Below are 17445 nucleotides of genomic sequence, written 5' to 3' on the forward strand. Positions count from 1 at the left end.
TAGTGGTCCTGTCGGTAGTACTGAGGAGGAGGAGGAGTCGGTAGTGGTCCTGTCGGTAGTACTGAGGAGTCGGTAGTGGTCCTGTCGGTAGTACTGAGGAGTCGGTAGTGGTCCTGTCGGTAATACTGAGGAGGAGGAGTCGGTAGTGGTCCTGTCGGTAGTACTGAGGAGGAGGAGTCGGTAGTGGTCCCGTCGTTAGTACTGAGGAGGAGGAGGAGTCGGTAGTGGTCCCGTCTGTAGTACTGAGGAGTCGGTAGTGGTCCCGTCTGTAGTACTGAGGAGTCGGTAGTGGTCCCGTCTGTAGTACTGAGGAGTCGGTAGTGGTCCCGTCTGTAGTACTGAGGAGTCGGTAGTGGTCCCGTCTGTAGTACTGAGGAGTCGGTAGTGGTCCCGTCTGTAGTACTGAGGAGTCGGTAGTGGTCCCGTCTGTAGTACTGAGGAGTCGGTAGTGGTCCCGTCTGTAGTACTGAGGAGTCGGTAGTGGTCCCGTCTGTAGTACTGAGGAGTCGGTAGTGGTCCCGTCTGTAGTACTGAGGAGTCGGTAGTGGTCCCGTCTGTAGTACTGAGGAGTCGGTAGTGGTCCCGTCTGTAGTACTGAGGAGTCGGTAGTGGTCCCGTCTGTAGTACTGAGGAGTCGGTAGTGGTCCCGTCTGTAGTACTGAGGAGTCGGTAGTGGTCCCGTCTGTAGTACTGAGGAGTCGGTAGTGGTCCCGTCGGTAGTACTGAGGAGGAGGATTCGGTAGTGGTCCCGTCGGTAGTACTGAGGAGTCGGTAGTGGTCCTGTCGGTAATACTGAGGAGGATGAGTCGGTAGTGGTCCCGTCGGTAATACTGAGGAGGATGAGTCGGTAGTGGTCCCGTCGGTAGTACTGAGGAGGAGGAGTCGGTAGTGGTCCCGTCGTTAGTACTGAGGAGGAGGAGGAGTCGGTAGTGGTCCTGTCGGTAGTACTGAGGAGTCGGTAGTGGTCCTGTCGGTAATACTGAGGAGGAGGAGTCGGTAGTGGTCCTGTCGGTAGTACTGAGGAGTCGGTAGTGGTCCTGTCGGTGGTACTGAGGAGTCGGTAGTGGTCCCGTCGGTAGTACTGAGGAGTCGGTAGTGGTCCCGTCGGTAATACTGAGGAGGAGGAGTCGGTAGTGGTCCTGTCGGTAGTACTGAGGAGGAGGAGGAGTCGGTAGTGGTCCTGTCGGTAGTACTGAGGAGGAGGAGTCTGTAGTGGTCCTGTCGGTAATACTGAGGAGGAGGAGTCGGTAGTGGTCCCTTCTGTAGTACTGAGGAGTCGGTAGTGGTCCCGTCTGTAGTACTGAGGAGTCGGTAGTGGTCCCGTCTGTAGTACTGAGGAGTCGGTAGTGGTCCCGTCTGTAGTACTGAGGAGTCGGTAGTGGTCCCGTCTGTAGTACTGAGGAGTCGGTAGTGGTCCCGTCTGTAGTACTGAGGAGTCGGTAGTGGTCCCGTCTGTAGTACTGAGGAGTCGGTAGTGGTCCCGTCTGTAGTACTGAGGAGTCGGTAGTGGTCCTGTCTGTAGCACTGAGGAGTCGGTAGTGGTCCCGTCTGTAGTACTGAGGAGTCGGTAGTGGTCCCGTCTGTAGTACTGAGGAGTCGGTAGTGGTCCCGTCGGTAGTACTGAGGACGAGGAGTCGGTAGTGGTCCTGTCTGTAGTACTGAGGAGTCGGAAGTGGTCCTGTCTGTAGTACTGAGGAGTCGGTAGTGGTCCCGTCTGTAGCACCGAGGAGTCGGTAGTGGTCCCGTCTGTAGCACTGAGGAGTCGGTAGTGGTCCCGTCTGTAGCACTGAGGAGTCGGTAGTGGTCCCGTCTGTAGCACTGAGGAGTCGGTAGTGGTCCCGTCTGTAGCACTGAGGAGTCGGTAGTGGTCCCGTCTGTAGTACTGAGGAGTCGGTAGTGGTCCCGTCTGTAGTACTGAGGAGGAGGAGGAGGAGTCTGTAGTGGTCCTGTCGGTAGTACTGAGGAGTCGGAGGAGTCGGTAGTGGTCCCGTCTGTAGTACTGAGGAGTCGGTAGTGGTCCCGTCTGTAGTACTGAGGAGTCGGTAGTGGTCCCGTCGGTAGTACTGAGGAGTCGGTAGTGGTCCCGTCGGTAGTACTGAGGAGTCGGTAGTGGTCCCGTCGGTAGTACTGAGGAGTCGGTAGTGGTCCCGTCGGTAGTACTGAGGAGTCGGTAGTGGTCCTGTCGGTAATACTGAGGAGGAGGAGTCGGTAGTGGTCCTGTCGGTAGTACTGAGGAGTCGGTAGTGGTCCTGTCGGTGGTACTGAGGAGTCGGTAGTGGTCCCGTCGGTAGTACTGAGGAGTCGGTAGTGGTCCCGTCGGTAATACTGAGGAGGAGGAGTCGGTAGTGGTCCTGTCGGTAGTACTGAGGAGGAGGAGGAGTCGGTAGTGGTCCTGTCGGTAGTACTGAGGAGGAGGAGTCTGTAGTGGTCCTGTCGGTAATACTGAGGAGGAGGAGTCGGTAGTGGTCCCTTCTGTAGTACTGAGGAGTCGGTAGTGGTCCCGTCTGTAGTACTGAGGAGTCGGTAGTGGTCCCGTCTGTAGTACTGAGGAGTCGGTAGTGGTCCCGTCTGTAGTACTGAGGAGTCGGTAGTGGTCCCGTCTGTAGTACTGAGGAGTCGGTAGTGGTCCCGTCTGTAGTACTGAGGAGTCGGTAGTGGTCCCGTCTGTAGTACTGAGGAGTCGGTAGTGGTCCCGTCTGTAGTACTGAGGAGTCGGTAGTGGTCCTGTCTGTAGCACTGAGGAGTCGGTAGTGGTCCCGTCTGTAGTACTGAGGAGTCGGTAGTGGTCCCGTCTGTAGTACTGAGGAGTCGGTAGTGGTCCCGTCGGTAGTACTGAGGACGAGGAGTCGGTAGTGGTCCTGTCTGTAGTACTGAGGAGTCGGAAGTGGTCCTGTCTGTAGTACTGAGGAGTCGGTAGTGGTCCCGTCTGTAGCACCGAGGAGTCGGTAGTGGTCCCGTCTGTAGCACTGAGGAGTCGGTAGTGGTCCCGTCTGTAGCACTGAGGAGTCGGTAGTGGTCCCGTCTGTAGCACTGAGGAGTCGGTAGTGGTCCCGTCTGTAGCACTGAGGAGTCGGTAGTGGTCCCGTCTGTAGTACTGAGGAGTCGGTAGTGGTCCCGTCTGTAGTACTGAGGAGGAGGAGGAGTCTGTAGTGGTCCTGTCGGTAGTACTGAGGAGTCGGAGGAGTCGGTAGTGGTCCCGTCTGTAGTACTGAGGAGTCGGTAGTGGTCCCGTCTGTAGTACTGAGGAGTCGGTAGTGGTCCCGTCGGTAGTACTGAGGAGTCGGTAGTGGTCCCGTCGGTAGTACTGAGGAGTCGGTAGTGGTCCCGTCGGTAGTACTGAGGAGTCGGTAGTGGTCCCGTCGGTAGTACTGAGGAGTCGGTAGTGGTCCCGTCGGTAGTACTGAGGAGTCGGAGGAGTCGGTAGTGGTCCTGTCGGTAGTACTGAGGAGTCGGTAGTTGTCCCGTCTTTAGTACTGAGTAGTCGGTAGTGGTCCCGTCTGTAGTACTGAGGAGTCGGTAGTGGTCCCGTCGGTAGTGGTCCCGTCTGTAGTACTGAGGAGTCGGTAGTGGTCCCGTCTGTAGTACTGAGGAGTCGGTAGTGGTCCCGTCGGTAGTGGTCCCGTCTGTAGTACTGAGGAGTCGGTAGTGGTCCCGTCTGTAGTACTGAGGAGTCGGTAGTGGTCCCGTCTGTAGTACTGAGGAGTCGGTAGTGGTCCCGTCTGTAGTACTGAGGAGTCGGTAGTGGTCCCGTCTGTAGTACTGAGGAGTCGGTAGTGGTCCCGTCTGTAGTACTGAGGAGTCGGTAGTGGTCCCGTCTGTAGTACTGAGGAGTCGGTAGTGGTCCCGTCTGTAGTACTGAGGAGTCGGTAGTGGTCCCGTCTGTAGTACTGAGGAGTCGGTAGTGGTCCCGTCTGTAGTACTGAGGAGTCGGTAGTGGTCCCGTCTGTAGTACTGAGGAGTCGGTAGTGGTCCCGTCTGTAGTACTGAGGAGTCGGTAGTGGTCCCGTCTGTAGTACTGAGGAGTCGGTAGTGGTCCCGTCTGTAGTACTGAGGAGTCGGTAGTGGTCCCGTCTGTAGTACTGAGGAGTCGGTAGTGGTCCCGTCTGTAGTACTGAGGAGTCGGTAGTGGTCCCGTCTGTAGTACTGAGGAGTCGGTAGTGGTCCCGTCTGTAGTACTGAGGAGTCGGTAGTGGTCCCGTCTGTAGTACTGAGGAGTCGGTAGTGGTCCCGTCTGTAGTACTGAGGAGTCGGTAGTGGTCCCGTCTGTAGTACCGAGGAGTCGGTAGTGGTCCCGTCTGTAGTACTGAGGACGAGGAGTCGGTAGTGGTCCCGTCTGTAGTACTGAGGAGTCGGAGTCGGTAGTGGTCCCGTCTGTAGTACTGAGGAGTCGGAGTCGGTAGTGGTCCCGTCTGTAGTACTGAGGACGAGGAGTCGGTAGTGGTCCCGTCTGTAGTACTGAGGAGTCGGAGTCGGTAGTGGTCCCGTCTGTAGTACTGAGGAGGAGGAGTCGGTAGTGGTCCCGTCTGTAGTACTGAGGAGTCGGTAGTGGTCCCGTCTGTAGTACTGAGGAGTCGGTAGTGGTCCCGTCTGTTGTACTGAGGACGAGGAGTCGGTAGTGGTCCCGTCTGTAGTACTGAGGAGTCGGTAGTGGTCCTGTCTGTAGTACTGAGGAGGAGGAGGAGTCGGTAGTGGTCCTGTCGGTAGTACTGAGGAGTCGGTAGTGGTCCTGTCGGTAGTACTGAGGAGTCGGTAGTGGTCCTGTCGGTAATACTGAGGAGGAGGAGTCGGTAGTGGTCCTGTCGGTAGTACTGAGGAGGAGGAGTCGGTAGTGGTCCCGTCGTTAGTACTGAGGAGGAGGAGGAGGAGTCGGTAGTGGTCCCGTCTGTAGTACTGAGGAGTCGGTAGTGGTCCCGTCTGTAGTACTGAGGAGTCGGTAGTGGTCCCGTCTGTAGTACTGAGGAGTCGGTAGTGGTCCCGTCTGTAGTACTGAGGAGTCGGTAGTGGTCCCGTCTGTAGTACTGAGGAGTCGGTAGTGGTCCCGTCTGTAGTACTGAGGAGTCGGTAGTGGTCCCGTCGGTAGTACTGAGGACGAGGAGTCGGTAGTGGTCCTGTCTGTAGTACTGAGGAGTCGGTAGTGGTCCTGTCTGTAGTACTGAGGAGTCGGTAGTGGTCCTGTCTGTAGTACTGAGGAGGAGGAGTCGGTAGTGGTCCTGTCTGTAGTACTGAGGAGGAGGAGTCGGTAGTGGTCCTGTCTGTAGTACTGAGGAGGAGGAGTCGGTAGTGGTCCTGTCGGTAGTACTGAGGAGGAGGAGGAGTCGGTAGTGGTCCTGTCGGTAGTACTGAGGAGTCGGTAGTGGTCCTGTCGGTAGTACTGAGGAGTCGGTAGTTGTCCTGTCGGTAATACTGAGGAGGAGGAGTCGGTAGTGGTCCTGTCGGTAGTACTGAGGAGGAGGAGTCGGTAGTGGTCCCGTCGTTAGTACTGAGGAGGAGGAGGAGGATTCGGTAGTGGTCCCGTCTGTAGTACTGAGGAGTCGGTAGTGGTCCCGTCTGTAGTACTGAGGAGTCGGTAGTGGTCCCGTCTGTAGTACTGAGGAGTCGGTAGTGGTCCCGTCTGTAGTACTGAGGAGTCGGTAGTGGTCCCGTCTGTAGTACTGAGGAGTCGGTAGTGGTCCCGTCTGTAGTACTGAGGAGTCGGTAGTGGTCCCGTCTGTAGTACTGAGGAGTCGGTAGTGGTCCCGTCTGTAGTACTGAGGAGTCGGTAGTGGTCCCGTCTGTAGTACTGAGGAGTCGGTAGTGGTCCCGTCTGTAGTACTGAGGAGTCGGTAGTGGTCCCGTCTGTAGTACTGAGGAGTCGGTAGTGGTCCCGTCTGTAGTACTGAGGAGTCGGTAGTGGTCCCGTCTGTAGTACTGAGGAGTCGGTAGTGGTCCCGTCTGTAGTACTGAGGAGTCGGTAGTGGTCCCGTCTGTAGTACTGAGGAGTCGGTAGTGGTCCCGTCGGTAGTACTGAGGAGTCGGTAGTGGTCCCGTCGGTAGTACTGAGGAGTCGGAGGAGTCGGTAGTGGTCCTGTCGGTAGTACTGAGGAGTCGGTAGTGGTCCTGTCGGTAATACTGAGGAGGAGGAGTCGGTAGTGGTCCTGTCGGTAATACTGAGGAGGAGGAGGAGTCGGTAGTGGTCCTGTCGGTAGTACTGAGGAGTCTTTAGTGGTCCTGCCGGTAGTACTGAGGAGTCGGTAGTTGTCCTGTCTGTAGTACTGAGGAGTCGGTAGTGGTCCTGTCGGTAATACTGAGGAGTCGGTAGTGGTCCTGTCGGTAATACTGAGGAGTCGGTAGTGGTCCTGTCTGTAGTACTGAGGAGTCGGTAGTGGTCCTGTCTGTAGTACTGAGGAGTCGGTAGTGGTCCTGTCTGTAGTACTGAGGAGTCGGTAGTGGTCCTGTCTGTAGTACTGAGGAGTCGGTAGTCGTCCTGTCGGTAATACTGAGGAGGAGGAGTCGGTAGTGGTCCTGTCGGTAGTACTGAGGAGGAGGAGTCGGTAGTGGTCCCGTCGTTAGTACTGAGGAGGAGGAGGAGTCGGTAGTGGTCCCGTCTGTAGTACTGAGGAGTCGGTAGTGGTCCCGTCTGTAGTACTGAGGAGTCGGTAGTGGTCCCGTCTGTAGTACTGAGGAGTCGGTAGTGGTCCCGTCTGTAGTACTGAGGAGTCGGTAGTGGTCCCGTCTGTAGTACTGAGGAGTCGGTAGTGGTCCCGTCTGTAGTACTGAGGAGTCGGTAGTGGTCCCGTCTGTAGTACTGAGGAGTCGGTAGTGGTCCCGTCGGTAGTACTGAGGAGTCGGTAGTGGTCCCGTCGGTAGTACTGAGGAGTCGGTAGTGGTCCCGTCGGTAGTACTGAGGAGTCGGTAGTGGTCCCGTCGGTAGTACTGAGGAGTCGGAGGAGTCGGTAGTGGTCCTGTCGGTAGTACTGAGGAGTCGGTAGTGGTCCTGTCGGTAATACTGAGGAGGAGGAGTCGGTAGTGGTCCTGTCGGTAATACTGAGGAGGAGGAGGAGGAGTCGGTAGTGGTCCTGTCGGTAGTACTGAGGAGTCGGTAGTGGTCCTGTCTGTAGTACTGAGGAGTCGGTAGTGGTCCTGTCGGTAATACTGAGGAGTCGGTAGTGGTCCCGTCTGTAGTACTGAGGAGTCGGTAGTGGTCCCGTCTGTAGTACTGAGGAGTCGGTAGTGGTCCCGTCTGTAGTACTGAGGAGTCGGTAGTGGTCCCGTCTGTAGTACTGAGGAGTCGGTAGTGGTCCCGTCTGTAGTACTGAGGAGTCGGTAGTGGTCCCGTCTGTAGTACTGAGGAGTCGGTAGTGGTCCCGTCTGTAGTACTGAGGAGTCGGTAGTGGTCCCGTCTGTAGTACTGAGGAGTCGGTAGTGGTCCCGTCTGTAGTACTGAGGAGTCGGTAGTGGTCCCGTCTGTAGTACTGAGGAGTCGGTAGTGGTCCCGTCTGTAGTACTGAGGAGTCGGTAGTGGTCCCGTCTGTAGTACTGAGGAGTCGGTAGTGGTCCCGTCTGTAGTACTGAGGAGTCGGTAGTGGTCCCGTCTGTAGTACTGAGGAGTCGGTAGTGGTCCCGTCTGTAGTACTGAGGAGTCGGTAGTGGTCCCGTCTGTAGTACTGAGGAGTCGGTAGTGGTCCCGTCTGTAGTACTGAGGAGTCGGTAGTGGTCCCGTCTGTAGCACTGAGGAGTCGGTAGTTGTCCCGTCTGTAGCACTGAGGAGTCGGTAGTTGTCCCGTCTGTAGCACTGAGGAGTCGGTAGTGGTCCCGTCTGTAGCACTGAGGAGTCGGTAGTGGTCCCGTCTGTAGCACTGAGGAGTCGGTAGTGGTCCCGTCTGTAGCACTGAGGAGTCGGTAGTGGTCCCGTCTGTAGCACTGAGGAGTCGGTAGTGGTCCCGTCTGTAGCACTGAGGAGTCGGTAGTGGTCCCGTCTGTAGCACTGAGGAGTCGGTAGTGGTCCCGTCTGTAGCACTGAGGAGTCGGTAGTGGTCCCGGCTGTAGCACTGAGGAGTCGGTAGTGGTCCCGTCTGTAGTAGTGAGGAGGAGGAGTCGGTAGTGGTCCTGTCGGTAATACTGAGGAGGAGGAGTCTGTAGTGGTCCTGTCGGTAGTACTGAGGAGTCGGTAGTGGTCCCGTCTGTAGTACTGAGGAGTCGGTAGTGGTCCCGTCGGTAATACTGAGGAGGAGGAGTCGGTAGTGGTCCTGTCGGTAGTACTGAGGAGTCGGTAGTGGTCCTGTCGGTAGTACTGAGTCGGTAGTGGTCCTGTCGGTAGTACTGAGGAGTCGGTAGTGGTCCTGTCGGTAGTACTGAGAAGTCGGTAGTGGTCATGTCGGTAGTACTGAGGACGAGGAGTCGGTAGTGGTCCTGTCGGTAGTACTGAGGAGTCGGTAGTGGTCCTGTCTGTAGTACTGAGGAGTCGGTAGTGGTCCTGTCTGTAGTACTGAGGAGTCGGTAGTGGTCCTGTCTGTAGTACTGAGGAGTCGGTAGTGGTCCTGTCGGTAGTACTGAGGAGTCGGTAGTGGTCCTGTCGGTAGTGGTCCCGTCTGTAGTACTGAGGAGTCGGTAGTGGTCCCGTCTGTAGTACTGAGGAGTCGGTTGTGGTCCCGTCTGTAGTACTGAGGAGTCGGTAGTGGTCCCGTCGGTAGTACTGAGGAGTCGTTAGTGGTCCCGTCGGTAGTACTGAGGAGTCGGTAGTGGTCCTGTCTGTAGCACTGAGGAGTCGGTAGTGGTCCTGTCTGTAGTACTGAGGAGTCGGTAGTGGTCCTGTCTGTAGTACTGAGGAGTCGGTAGTGGTCCTGTCTGTAGTACTGAGGAGTCGGTAGTGGTCCTGTCTGTAGTACTGAGGAGTCGGCAGTGGTCCTGTCGGTAGCACTGAGGAGTCGGTAGTGGTCCTGTCTGTAGCACTGAGGAGTCGGTAGTGGTCCTGTCTGTAGTACTGAGGAGTCGGTAGTGGTCCTGTCGGTAATACTGAGGAGTCGGTAGTGGTCCTGTCTGTAGTACAGAGGAGTCGGTAGTAGTACTGAGGACGAGGAGTCTGTAGTGGTCCTGTCGGTAGTACTGAGGACGAGGAGTCGGTAGTGGTCCTGTCTGTAGTACTGAGGAGTCAGTAGTGGTCCTGTCTGTAGTACTGAGGAGTCGGTAGTGGTCCTGTCTGTAGTACTGAGGAGTCGGTCGTGGTCCTGTCGGTAGTGGTCCCGTCTGTAGTACTGAGGAGTCGGTAGTGGTCCCGTCTGTAGTACTGAGGAGTCGGTTGTGGTCTCGTCTGTAGTACTGAGGAGTCGGTAGTGGTCCCGTCGGTAGTACTGAGGAGTCGGTAGTACTGAGGAGTCGGTAGTGGTCCTGTCGGTAGTACTGAGGAGTCGTTAGTGGTCCTGTCGGTAGTACTGAGGAGTCGGTAGTGGTCATGTCGGTAGTACTGAGGAGGAGGAGTCGGTAGTGGTCCTGTCGGTAGTACTGAGGAGGAGGAGTCTGTAGTGGTCCTGTCGGTAATACTGAGGAGGGCTTAGTCGGTAGTGGTCCTGTCGGTAGTACTGACGAGGAGGAGTCGGTAGTGGTCCCGTCTGTAGTACTGAGGAGTCGGTAGTGGTCCCGTCTGTAGTACTGAGGAGTCGGTAGTGGTCCCGTCTGTAGTACTGAGGAGTCGGTAGTGGTCCCGTCTGTAGTACTGAGGAGTCGGTAGTGGTCCCGTCTGTAGTACTGACGAGGAGGAGTCGGTAGTGGTCCCTTCTGTAGTACTGAGGAGTCGGTAGTGGTCCCGTCTGTAGTACTGAGGAGTCGGTAGTGGTCCCGTCTGTAGTACTGAGGAGTCGGTAGTGGTCCCGTCTGTAGTACTGAGGAGTCGGTAGTGGTCCCGTCTGTAGTACTGAGGAGTCGGTAGTGGTCCCGTCTGTAGTACTGAGGAGTCGGCAGTGGTCCCGTCTGTAGTACTGAGGAGTCGGTAGTGGTCCCGTCTGTAGTACTGAGGAGTCGGCAGTGGTCCCGTCTGTAGTACTGAGGAGTCGGTAGTGGTCCCGTCTGTAGTACTGAGGAGTCGGTAGTGGTCCCGTCTGTAGTACTGAGGAGTCGGTAGTGGTCCCGTCTGTAGTACTGAGGAGTCGGTAGTGGTCCCGTCTGTAGTACTGAGGAGTCGGTAGTGGTCCCGTCTGTAGTACTGAGGAGTCGGTAGTGGTCCCGTCTGTAGTACTGAGGAGTCGGTAGTGGTCCCGTCTGTAGTACTGAGGAGTCGGTAGTGGTCCCGTCTGTAGTACTGAGGAGTCGGTAGTGGTCCCGTCTGTAGTACTGAGGAGTCGGTAGTGGTCCCGTCTGTAGTACTGAGGAGTCGGTAGTGGTCCCGTCTGTAGTACTGAGGAGTCGGTAGTGGTCCCGTCTGTAGTACTGAGGAGTCGGTAGTGGTCCCGTCTGTAGTACTGAGGAGTCGGTAGTGGTCCCGTCTGTAGTACTGAGGAGTCGGTAGTGGTCCCGTCTGTAGTACTGAGGAGTCGGTAGTGGTCCCGTCTGTAGTACTGAGGAGTCGGTAGTGGTCCCGTCTGTAGTACTGAGGAGTCGGTAGTGGTCCCGTCTGTAGTACTGAGGAGTCGGTAGTGGTCCCGTCTCTAGTACTGAGGAGTCGGTAGTGGTCCCGTCTGTAGTACTGAGGAGTCGGTAGTGGTCCCGTCTGTAGTACTGAGGAGTCGGTAGTGGTCCCGTCTGTAGTACTGAGGAGTCGGTAGTGGTCCCGTCGGTAGTACTGAGGAGTCGGCAGTGGTCCCGTCTGTAGTACTGAGGAGTCGGCAGTGGTCCCGTCTGTAGTACTGAGGAGTCGGCAGTGGTCCCGTCTGTAGTACTGAGGAGTCGGCAGTGGTCCCGTCTGTAGTACTGAGGAGTCGGCAGTGGTCCCGTCTGTAGTACTGAGGAGTCGGCAGTGGTCCTGTCTGTAGTACTGAGGAGTCGGCAGTGGTCCTGTCTGTAGTACTGAGGAGTCGGCAGTGGTCCTGTCTGTAGTACTGAGGAGTCGGCAGTGGTCCTGTCTGTAGTACTGAGGAGTCGGCAGTGGTCCTGTCTGTAGTACTGAGGAGTCGGCAGTGGTCCTGTCTGTAGTACTGAGGAGTCGGCAGTGGTCCTGTCTGTAGTACTGAGGAGTCGGCAGTGGTCCTGTCTGTAGTACTGAGGAGTCGGCAGTTGTCCTGTCTGTAGTACTGAGGAGTCGGCAGTGGTCCTGTCTGTAGTACTGAGGAGTCGGCAGTGGTCCTGTCTGTAGTACTGAGGAGTCGGCAGTGGTCCTGTCTGTAGTACTGAGGAGTCGGCAGTGGTCCTGTCTGTAGTACTGAGGAGTCGGCAGTGGTCCTGTCTGTAGTACTGAGGAGTCGGCAGTGGTCCTGTCTGTAGTACTGAGGAGTCGGCAGTGGTCCTGTCTGTAGTACTGAGGAGTCGGCAGTGGTCCTGTCTGTAGTACTGAGGAGTCGGCAGTGGTCCCGTCTGTAGTACTGAGGAGTCGGCAGTGGTCCCGTCTGTAGTACTGAGGAGTCGGCAGTGGTCCCGTCGGTAGTACTGAGGAGGAGGAGTCTGTAGTGGTCCTGTCGGTAGTACTGAGGAGGAGGAGTCTGTAGTGGTCCTGTCGGTAGTACTGAGGAGGAGGAGTCTGTAGTGGTCCTGTCGGTAGTACTGAGGAGGAAGAGTCTGTAGTGGTCCTGTCGGTAATACTGAGGAGGAAGAGTCTGTAGTGGTCCTGTCGGTAATACTGAGGAGGAGTCGTCGGTAGTGGTCCCTTCTGTAGTACTGAGGAGTCGGTATTGGTCCCTTCTGTAGTACTGAGGAGTCGGTAGTGGTCCCGTCTGTAGTACTGAGGAGTCTGTAGTGGTCCCGTCTGTAGTACTGAGGAGTCTGTAGTGGTCCCGTCTGTAGTACTGAGGAGTCGGTAGTGGTCCCGTCTGTAGTACTGAGGAGTCGGTAGTGGTCCCGTCGGTAGTACTGAGGAGTCGTTAGTGGTCCTGTCGGTAGTACTGAGGAGGAGGAGTCTGTAGTGGTCCTTTCGGTAGTACTGAGGACGAGGAGTCGGTAGTGGTCCTGTCGGTAATACTGAGGAGGAGGAGTCGGTAGTGGTCCCTTCTGTAGTACTGAGTCGGTAGTGGTCCCTTCTGTAGTACTGAGGAGTCGGTAGTGGTCCCGTCTGTAGTACTGAGGAGTCGGTAGTGGTCCCGTCTGTAGTACTGAGGAGTCGGTAGTGGTCCCGTCTGTAGTACTGAGGAGTCGGTAGTGGTCCCGTCTGTAGTACTGAGGAGTCGGTAGTGGTCCCGTCGGTAGTACTGAGGAGTCGGTAGTGGTCCCGTCGGTAGTACTGAGGAGTCGGTAGTGGTCCCGTCGGTAGTACTGAGGAGTCGGTAGTGGTCCCGTCGGTAGTACTGAGGAGTCGGTAGTGGTCCCGTCGGTAGTACTGAGGACGAGGAGTCGGTAGTGGTCCCGTCGGTAGTACTGAGGACGAGGAGTCGGTAGTGGTCCCGTCGGTAGTACTGAGGACGAGGAGTCGGTAGTGGTCCCGTCGGTAGTACTGAGGACGAGGAGTCGGTAGTGGTCCCGTCGGTAGTACTGAGGAGTCGGTAGTGGTCCCGTCGGTAGTACTGAGGAGTCGGTAGTGGTCCTGTCGGTAGTACTGAGGAGTCGGTAGTGGTCCTGTCGGTAATACTGAGGAGGAGGAGTCGGTAGTGGTCCTGTCGGTAGTACTGAGGACGAGGAGTCGGTAGTGGTCCTGTCGGTAGTACTGAGGACGAGGAGTCGGTAGTGGTCCTGTCGGTAGTACTGAGGACGAGGAGTCGGTAGTGGTCCTGTCGGTAGTACTGAGGACGAGGAGTCGGTAGTGGTCCTGTCGGTAGTACTGAGGACGAGGAGTCGGTAGTGGTCCTGTCGGTAGTACTGAGGACGAGGAGTCGGTAGTGGTCCTGTCGGTAGTACTGAGGACGAGGAGTCGGTAGTGGTCCTGTCGGTAGTACTGAGGACGAGGAGTCGGTAGTGGTCCTGTCGGTAGTACTGAGGACGAGGAGTCGGTAGTGGTCCTGTCGGTAGTACTGAGGAGGAGGAGTCGGTAGTGGTCCTGTCGGTAATACTGAGGAGCCGGTAGTGGTCCTTTCTGTAGTACTGAGGAGTCGGTAGTGGTCCTGTCAGTAATACTGGGCTGTTGTATTTCCTGTCAGGTGGAAAACCCCGCCCCCAGCAGTGGTGCTAAGGTGGTATGTCATGGATGTGTTATTCCACTCTAACTATGGGATGCATTCCAGGTCGTCACCACATTGATGTATAATATAACAATATAACAATATTCAGAGATTATTGGACCCCAGACTGCAAAAATGACGACCTGTAACGCACCCAATCACGTCATCAATGATCACCTAATACAACTTTTAGTCTTAAAACTAACACATTTTGGGAACAAATTTTTGACTTTGTACACCAACTGACTACATGACTCACTGGGTGTTAAGATGTCCTCAGAACTGCTGTGTTGTTCACTTCTGTTTGTCATCAGTCAGCTCTGTCTGCTCCCTGGGAGTAATATCCTGGTGGGGGTTTAATAACACAACGTGGGGGGTGTGTGTGTTATTTCAGGAGGACTTCTGCTACCCTGTAGAGTGTCTGGCTCTAACAGTAGAAGAGGTGAGACTGTGTGTGTGTGTGTGTTATTTCAGGAGGACTTCTGCTACCCTGTAGAGTGTCTGGCTCTAACAGTAGAAGAGGTGATACTGTGTGTGTGTGTGTGTGTGTGTGTGTTATTTCAGGAGGACTTCTGCTACCCTGTAGAGTGTCTGGCTCTAACAGTAGAAGAGGTGATACTGTGTGTGTGTTATTTCAGGAGGACTTCTGCTACCCTGTAGAGTGTCTGGCTCTAACAGTAGAAGAGGTGATGCACATCAGACAGGTTCTGGTCAAAGCTGAGCTGGAGAAGTTCCAACAGTACAAAGACGTCTACAATGAACTGAGGAAAGGAAAGGTGAGAGCTGGTCCTGTCTAGACACTGTACTAGCGGGGCTGATCCTGTCTAGACACTGTACTAGCAGGGCTGGGTCTGTCTAGATACTGTACTAGCAGGGCTGGTCCTGTCTAGACACTGTACTAGCAGGGCTGGGTCTGTCTAGATACTGTACTAGCAGGGCTGGGTCTGTCTAGACACTGTACTAGCAGGGCTGGGTCTGTCTAGATACTGTACTAGCAGGGCTGGGTCTGTCTAGATACTGTACTAGTGGGGCTAAACTTGCGCCTGTCTAGATACTGTACTAGCGGGGCTAAACTTGGGCCTGTCTAGACACTGTACTAGCAGGACTGGGTCTGTCTAGACACTGTACTAGCGGGGCTGGGCCTGTCTAGACACTGTACTAGCGGGGCTAAACTTGGGCCTGTCTAGACACTGTACTAGCAGGACTGGGTCTGTCTAGACACTGTACTAGCAGGACTGGGTCTGTCTAGACACTGTACTAGCGGGGCTGGTCCTGTCTAGACACTGTACTAGCAGGGCTGGGTCTGTCTAGACACTGCACTAGCAGGGCTGGGTCTGTCTAGACACTGTACTAGCAGGGCTGGTCCTGTCTAGACACTGTACTAGCAGGGCTGGGTCTGTCTAGACACTGTACTAGCAGGGCTGGGTCTGTCTAGACACTGTACTAGCAGGGCTGGGTCTGTCTAGACACTGTACTAGCAGGGCTGGGTCTGTCTAGACACTGTACTAGCAGGGCTGGGTCTGTCTAGACACTGTACTAGCAGGGCTGGGTCTGTCTAGACACTGTACTAGCAGGACTGGGTCTGTCTAGATACTGTACTAGCAGGACTGGGTCTGTCTAGATACTGTACTAGCGGGGCTAAACTTGGGCCTGTCTAGATACTGTACTAGAGGGGCTAAACTTGGGCCTGTCTAGAGACTGTACTAGCGGGGCTAAACTTGGGCCTGTCTAGACACTGTACTAATAGGACTGGGTCTGTCTAGACACTGTACTAGCGGGGCTGGGCCTGTCTAGACACTGTACTAGCTGGGCTAAACTTGGGCCTGTCTAGACACTGTACTAGCAGGACTGGGTCTGTCTAGACACTGTACTAGCGGGGCTGGTCCTGTCTAGACACTGTACTAGCGGGGCTAAACTTGGGCCTGTGTAGACACTGTACTAGCAGGACTGGGTCTGTCTAGACACTGTACTAGCGGGGCTGGGCCTGTCTAGACACTGTACTAGCGGGGCTAAACTTGGGCCTGTCTCGACACTGTACTAGCAGGGCTGGGTCTGTCTAGTTACTGTACTAGCAGGGCTGGGTCTGTCTAGACACTGTACTAGCAGGGCTGGGTCTGTCTAGATACTGTACTAGCAGGGCTGGTCCTGTCTAGACACTGTACTAGCAGGGCTGGGTCTGTCTAGATACTGTACTAGCGGGGCTGGGTCTGTCTAGACACTGTACTAGCGGGACTGGGTCTGTCTAGATACTGTACTAGCGGGACTGGGTCTGTCTAGATACTCTACCAGCAGGCTGGGTCTGTCTAGATACTCTACCAGCAGGCTGGGTCTGTCTAGATACTGTATTAGCAGGGCTGGGTCTGTCTAGACACTGTACTAGCAGGGCTGGGTCTGTCTAGACACTGTACTAGCAGGGCTGGGTCTGTCTAGATACTGTACTAGCAGGGCTGGGTCTGTCTACACACTGTACTAGCAGGGCTGGGTCTGTCTAGACACTGTACTAGCAGGGCTGGGTCTGTCTAGACACTGTACTAGCAGGGCTGGGTCTGTCTAGACACTGTACTAGCAGGGCTGGGTCTGTCTAGACACTGTACTAGCAGGGCTGGGTCTGTCTAGACACTGTACTAGCGGGGCTGGGTCTGTCTAGACACTGTACTAGCGGGGCTGGGTCTGTCTAGATACTGTACTAGCGGGGCTGGGTCTGTCTAGACACTGTACTAGCAGGACTGGGTCTGTCTAGATACTGTACTAGCAGGACTGGGTCTGTCTAGATACTGTACTAGCGGGACTAAACTTGGGCCTGTGTAGATACTGTACTAGCGGGGCTAAACTTGGGCCTGTCTAGATACTGTACTAGCAGGGCTAAACTTGGGCCTGTCTAGATACTGTACTAGCGGGGCTAAACTTGGGCTTGTCTAGATAATGTACTAGCGGGGCTAAACTTGTGCCTGTCTAGATACTGTACTAGCGGGGCTAAACTTTGGCCTGTCTAGATACTGTACTAGCGGGGCTGGGCCTGTCTAGATACTGTACTAGCGGGGCTAAACTTTGGCCTGTCTAGATACTGTACTAGCGGGGCTGGGTCTGTCTAGACACTGTACTAGCGGGACTGGGTCTGTCTAGACACTGTACTAGCGGGACTGGGTCTGTCTAGATACTGTACTAGCGGGACTGGGTCTGTCTAGACACTGTACTAGCGGGGCTAAACTTGGGCCTGTGTAGACACTGTACTAGCAGGGCTGGGTCTGTCTAGACACTGTACTAGCGGGGCTGGGCCTGTCTAGACTGTACTAGCGGGGCTAAACTTGGGCCTGTCTCGACACTGTACTAGCAGGGCTGGGTCTGTCTAGTTACTGTACTAGCAGGGCTGGGTCTGTCTAGACACTGTACTAGCAGGGCTGGGTCTGTCTAGATACTGTACTAGCAGGGCTGGTCCTGTCTAGACACTGTACTAGCAGGGCTGGGTCTGTCTAGATACTGTACTAGCGGGGCTGGGTCTGTCTAGACACTGTACTAGCGGGACTGGGTCTGTCTAGATACTGTACTAGCGGGACTGGGTCTGTCTAGATACTCTACCAGCAGGCTGGGTCTGTCTAGATACTCTACCAGCAGGCTGGGTCTGTCTAGATACTGTACTAGCAGGGCTGGGTCTGTCTAGACACTGTACTAGCAGGGCTGGGTCTGTCTAGACACTGTACTAGCAGGGCTGGGTCTGTCTAGACACTGTACTAGCAGGGCTGGGTCTGTCTAGACACTGTACTAGCGGGGCTGGGTCTGTCTAGACACTGTACTAGCGGGGTTGGGTCTGTCTAGACACTGTACTAGCGGGGCTGGGTCTGTCTAGATACTGTACTAGCAGGGCTGGGTCTGTCTAGACACTGTACTAGCAGGACTGGGTCTGTCTAGATACTGTACTAGCAGGACTGGGTCTGTCTAGATACTGTACTAGCGGGGCTAAACTTGGGCCTGTGTAGATACTGTACTAGCGGGGCTAAACTTGGGCCTGTCTAGATACTGTACTAGCGGGGCTAAACTTTGGCCTGTCTAGATACTGTACTAGCGGGGCTGGGCCTGTCTAGATACTGTACTAGCGGGGCTAAACTTTGGCCTGTCTAGATACTGTACTAGCGGGGCTGGGTCTGTCTAGACACTACTAGCGGGACTGGGTCTGTCTAGACACTGTACTAGCGGGACTGGGTCTGTCTAGATACTGTACTAGCGGGACTGGGTCTGTCTA

General features: G+C 55.4%; 1 protein-coding gene across 4 annotated transcripts in view; it reads left to right on the forward strand.

Moving 5' to 3' along the window:
* spire1a (spire-type actin nucleation factor 1a) overlaps positions 1-17445 on the forward strand; it is a 123407-nt gene that overhangs the window by 86571 nt on the left and 19391 nt on the right. For all 4 annotated transcript variants that reach the window (XM_090228523.1, XM_090228524.1, XM_090228525.1 and 1 more), the window contains exons 12-13: positions 13188-13223; positions 13847-13984. In XM_090228523.1, coding sequence (XP_090084649.1) covers positions 13188-13223; positions 13847-13984 — 174 coding nt within the window. The remainder of the gene's footprint in view (positions 1-13187; positions 13224-13846; positions 13985-17445) is intronic.

Source organism: Oncorhynchus mykiss, chromosome 30, assembly GCF_057628025.1.
Source record: "Oncorhynchus mykiss isolate SJ-2025 chromosome 30, ASM5762802v1, whole genome shotgun sequence".
Taxonomy (NCBI): Eukaryota; Metazoa; Chordata; class Actinopteri; order Salmoniformes; family Salmonidae; genus Oncorhynchus; species Oncorhynchus mykiss.